Source organism: Enhydra lutris, unplaced genomic scaffold (assembly GCF_002288905.1).
Source record: "Enhydra lutris kenyoni isolate GAN:26980312 unplaced genomic scaffold, ASM228890v2 scaffoldscaffold111, whole genome shotgun sequence".
Classification (NCBI taxonomy): domain Eukaryota; kingdom Metazoa; phylum Chordata; class Mammalia; order Carnivora; family Mustelidae; genus Enhydra; species Enhydra lutris.
The window spans coordinates 472,151-477,089 of NW_019154195.1; the positions used below are offsets into that span (position 1 = coordinate 472,151).

General features: G+C 42.0%; 1 protein-coding gene across 1 annotated transcript in view; it reads right to left on the reverse strand.

The window, feature by feature from the left end:
• Positions 1-764: 764 nt before the first annotated feature.
• Positions 765-4,939, reverse strand: part of LOC111139629 (divergent-paired related homeobox) — an 8,355-nt gene continuing 4,180 nt past the window's right edge. The window contains exons 2-3 of the mRNA XM_022491959.1: positions 1,957-2,111; positions 765-1,115 (exon numbers count right to left, since the gene is read on the reverse strand). Of these exons, the coding sequence (XP_022347667.1) occupies positions 765-1,115; positions 1,957-2,111 (506 nt within the window). The remainder of the gene's footprint in view (positions 1,116-1,956; positions 2,112-4,939) is intronic.

Consider the following 4,939-nt stretch of genomic DNA (forward strand, 5'->3'; position numbering starts at 1 on the left):
AAGCCACACCTGCCCCAGGAGGAGAACACACACTGTACTCTCTTTCTGACAAATGAAATCTCACAAAAAGAAAAAAAAAAAAAGGAAAGAGAATAGAGGGAGAAGCTGGGGGAAAAAAAAGGAAACTGGGAGGATTGGGGGAATGGAGATATTTGGGTGATCAGGACATAACATGATGGCTGAGGAGGTGACCAAGAAAAAAAAAACAACTAGAAAGTAGAAGAATAAGCCAACTGCCCACTTACTGACATTGACTAAGTCTTTTTAGCTGAATAATGGTAAAGAAAAAGCAAAATCAAGACAAAGAAGCAGGATAAACACCTGTCCCTAATAGTCTCATTGTATATGTTTATTGAGATAGAATTTAAACATTGTCTCCAGCTTTACTGAGATACAAGTATAAAGTGTACAGTGCATTGATTTGATACATTTATAGATTGCAAAATGATTACCTCCATGGCTGGTGCCTTCATCCCATGATTGCTTTTTGTGGTGTATGTAATACAGTATTGCCATTCTGTGTCTTTGGGTGAATTTAGTGCAGGTTCCTGTCATCCTAATTACACTACAAAACATTCCCGTCGCTGTAAGTTTGTTGAGTGCCTCGCTCCACTCAGTTCTACCCAACGGGCGCTTGCGTGTCTTTCTTTTGTTTCATGGAGTGTGTTTCTGGAATGCATCCATGTTGCGTGGATCTCGGATCTCTCATCGGGAATTGTCGTGAATCATTACGGTATGTGACCTTTTGCGTCTGGCTTTGCTCATTAAGTTCTTTGTGGAGATGAAGAACCTAGAGAATAAGCAGTGTAGCTTGTGGGAAGAATTTGAGATTCCATAATGGGACGAAGGGAGTAGACATTAGGGTCTCGGCAACAGCCAAAGTGGACGATTTTGTGGCCAACAGAATGGTCTGGGAGAACCTTCAGATTGGAGCATATGCTGAGTTGGAAGGAAGGTGTTGGGTGGTCTGTATAAACCAGGGAGGCTTGGTGGGCACCATGGGAGGATCCTGGAGGGGCATCCATGGGTCCCTCGGAAGAGCTGGTCTTGACTTCTGCTCCAGCTAATTGCTGTTTGGCTTTCTTGAGTTTTGCTCTGTGGTTCTTGAACCACACCTGCAGAGAAAAGAGAGCAGTAGTAGGTGGATAAATCCAAATGAGCTTCCAGATGTTTTCATTTTACCTGATACCATGGATACTGCTCGGTGAGAACAGTTCGTTCCACTTCTCTGCCTCTTAGATCCTATTGCTGGAAACTCTCTCAGCCTATGTGCAGGAGGGAGTGGAAATGGGAGGCGATGGGGACAGAAAGTGAGGCAGGGATCAGAACCCCCACAACAGGAGAGACTAATGTCAGCACACTTAGCTCATGGCCAAACTGGATCTGCGACTGTGATTTTGTATGGCCCGTGAACTAAGAACAGGGTTTTTTTGTTTTTTTATTTTTTTCTAAAGTTTTTATTTATTAAAGTAATGTCTACACTTACCCAATGGGGCTTGAACTCAATGACCCTGAGATCAAGAGTCACCCGCTCTTCCAATGGAGACAGCCAGACGCCCCAAAGGACAGGTTTTACATTTTTAAATGGTTGAAGAAAAAAAATACACAGAATATTTGTGACATGTGAAAGTTATATGAACTTCAAATGTGTGTCCATAAAATTTTATAGGGATGTAGCAGGCACACCTGTTTCTTTAGATATCGTTGATGGCTCCTATCACATTATCCCTGAAAAGCTGAATAATTTTGGCAGAGACCATACATATGGCCCACTAAAATGTTTACTGCCTGGCTCTTTACAGGACAAGTTTGCCTATCCTGGCTTCATGGGTTGGGGAGAGGGTTTTAGGGTAGGAGTCTGGGTCTTTGGAGTCTGGGGGATTGGAGTAGTATGAAGCTTCAGGAATTGTCCCAGGGTCTCTGAGTGTAGCGTCTTTTGGGGAGGTAGCTTCCAACCTGCAGTACGGTGGGATGGATCTCCAGTTTCGAAGCCATTTCTTTCTGAAGGCTGGGAGCGGGGTATGGGTTCTTGCTGAACAAAGATTCCAAATCGGCCAGTTGTTTCTCAGTGAACATGGTCCGTTTCCTTTGTGAATGCTTCTGGTGCTTTCCTGGGAAGGAGAGAAAGGCACAGATGAGGTGCTAAGACAGTTCCATCCTCAAAAACCCGAACCCCCATCCCTCTCCATAGAGGTCAACAAGCGTGCCTGTCAAGAAATGGAAGATTCCCAGATACCTAGACACGGCCTGGGTGACTTTCCTGCCAGGTTCCTAGGCCTCATTTTGTTGTTCTTCCAACTATTCAGCACAGAAAAGAGTTATGTACGTATTTATTTAGTGTGTATTTATTTAGTATGTATTTATTTAATCAATTTAAAAGATTTTCAGTAATTTCTATACCCAACCCAGGTTTTGAACTTCCAACCCTGAGATCAAGAGTCACACGCTCTGCTGACTGAACCAGCCAAGTGCCCCAGGAAAGGGTTATTTGAATAAGGATCCCTTGTGTGTCCACTCTTAGATTCTGTGTGTTTATGTGTGTGTGTGTGTGTGTGTGTGTGTGGTGGGAGGAGAGTATAAGGGAAATCTCCGTACCTTATGCTCAGTTTTGCTGAGACTAAACCTGCTCTAAAAATAGTCCACTAATAATAAAAAAAAATCATTGCTCTCATGGATGTCATTTAGTGAAGACATACCTATACATAAACCAAAAGTGTTAAAGTACATAGTACATTATGGAGTGCTAAGTACTCTACAGAGAAAAAAATTAGGGATGGGGATAAGGAATTTGGGTGGGGCGGGTTAGTTTTAATGACCTGTGAGTGAAGGTCTTTCTGGAGGAGGTGAGGGAGTGAGCCATGTGCTTATCTGCAGGGGGAAATGCAGACTCTTCTCGGAGCAATAAGGAGATAAATATTAGGGGCACCTGGGTGGCTCAGTGGGTTGAGCTTACTCGAAGTGGGCTTTGACTCAGGTCATGATCTTGGGGTCCTGGAATCAAACCTCATGTCGGGCTCTCTGCTCAGCAAGAAGCCTGTTTCTCCTCTCTCTCTGCCTGCTTGTGATCTCTCTCTCTGTCAAATAAATAAAATCTTTTAAAAATGAGGGGAGGGAGGTATGGAGAGGGTGGTTGGGTGGTGGACATTGGGGAGGGTATGTGCTATGGTGAGTGCTGTGAAGTGTGTGAGCCTGACGATTCACAGACCTGTATGCCTGGGGCAAATAATACATTATATGTTAATAAAAATAAGTAATTAAAAAAATCTTAAAAAAAGAGAAAACAATTGTCTAAAAAAAAGAGAGATGAATATTACTGTATAGGCGAGGTGCACTTCCATCCAACATGGCGCCTGACTTGGTCTGGGTAGCTCGTAGAGTCTAGAAAATGCCATGGGATGTCTCTTCTGAGCTTATAAGTCTCTGTGCCTTCTGTCTTGGACACTTTCCCTCTTTTGGATCACTTGCTCCAGGGAAAAGCATTTTGACCATCCCTATGGCAAGGCCTTCTTGGCAAGGACCTCAGGTCTAAAGTGAGTGAGGAACTGAGGCCTCTAGCCAAGAACTTTGTGAGTGAGCCATCTTGGGAAGTGGATAGATTGTCTGGGCTCAGTTCAGCCTTAGCTGACGGCATTCCTGTTGATGGCTTGTCACAAGGGCATGAGACCCTGAACTGAACTCCACCATGCATTTTTAGCAATTTTATGGACATATAGTTGATATACAATAAACTCCGTATTTAAAGTGTGCAATCTCAATAAATTTTGTTATGTGTATATTGACACATTCATGAAATCCTCTCCACCATCAAGACAATGCATTTCACCCATCTATCCCCAGTTTCTGCTGATCCCTTTCAAAGCCATCCACCAGAAATTCTCAGGTCAATGCGGCCTTGCTCTGTACCAGTTAAGAATAATAAGGAGAGATAAAGAAATAAAGAACAGGAATAAGGAAAAGATGAATATAGGCCAATTTCACTTACAAAAGTAGTTTCAAAAGTCCTTAAAATATGTTAATTGAACCCAACATTGTTTTAAAAATAAACATATCAAGAGTAAGTAAGTTTTATCTCAGAAGGGAAAGGCTATTTAATATCAGAAAGAAATATCAAAATAATTCACCGTGTTAATAAATTAAAGCATAAAAATAATGATCACAATCAATGCAAAATCTTTGTCTCTGAAGATTCACACCTATGTATGATTTTAAAAAGCAAAATTGGACAAAACGTAGGAAACTGTTTTCACATGTGCAAGGCTGTGATCCCTGAGGTAAGGGAAGTTTTATGAAAATCTTATGAGCCAGCTTGATTATTCATAGGACATGAAACCCAGCGATGGAGGAAGTTATATTCTTTCTGGTGCATATGGAACATTCATCGGGACAGAGTGTACACCATGCTGCAGACCAAGTCTCAGAACATTTTCAATGATTTAAATCATACAAAATATGTTCTCTGAAAATAGTGGAGTTAAGATAGAAATATGTAACAAAATAACTAACATCACTCCCGTAGTGTCTGGAGATTAAACACATTTCTGAATCAAACAGGGGACAAAGAAGAAAGCAAATGGTGTTGGATCAAACTGGATATCCATATGGGGAGAAAAATGAACCTCATCTTGAACCACGTGTAAAAATGAGTTACAGGTAGATTTCAGACATAAATATAAAGTCTAACTCTAAAACTTCTGGAAGAAAACGTTGGAGAAAGTCTTTGAGACCTTGGGTCAGACAAAGCTGTCAAGGACACAAAGTATAAGGAACCCGGGTGGCTCAGTCAGTTAAGCAGCTGCCTTTGGCTCAGGTCATGATCCCAGGATTCTGGGATGGAGTTCTGCAAAGGGCTCCCTGCTTGGTGGGGAGTCTGCTTCCCCCTCTGCCCCTCCCCCTGCTCGTGCTCTCTCTCTCAAATAAATAAATAAAATCTTAAAAAAAA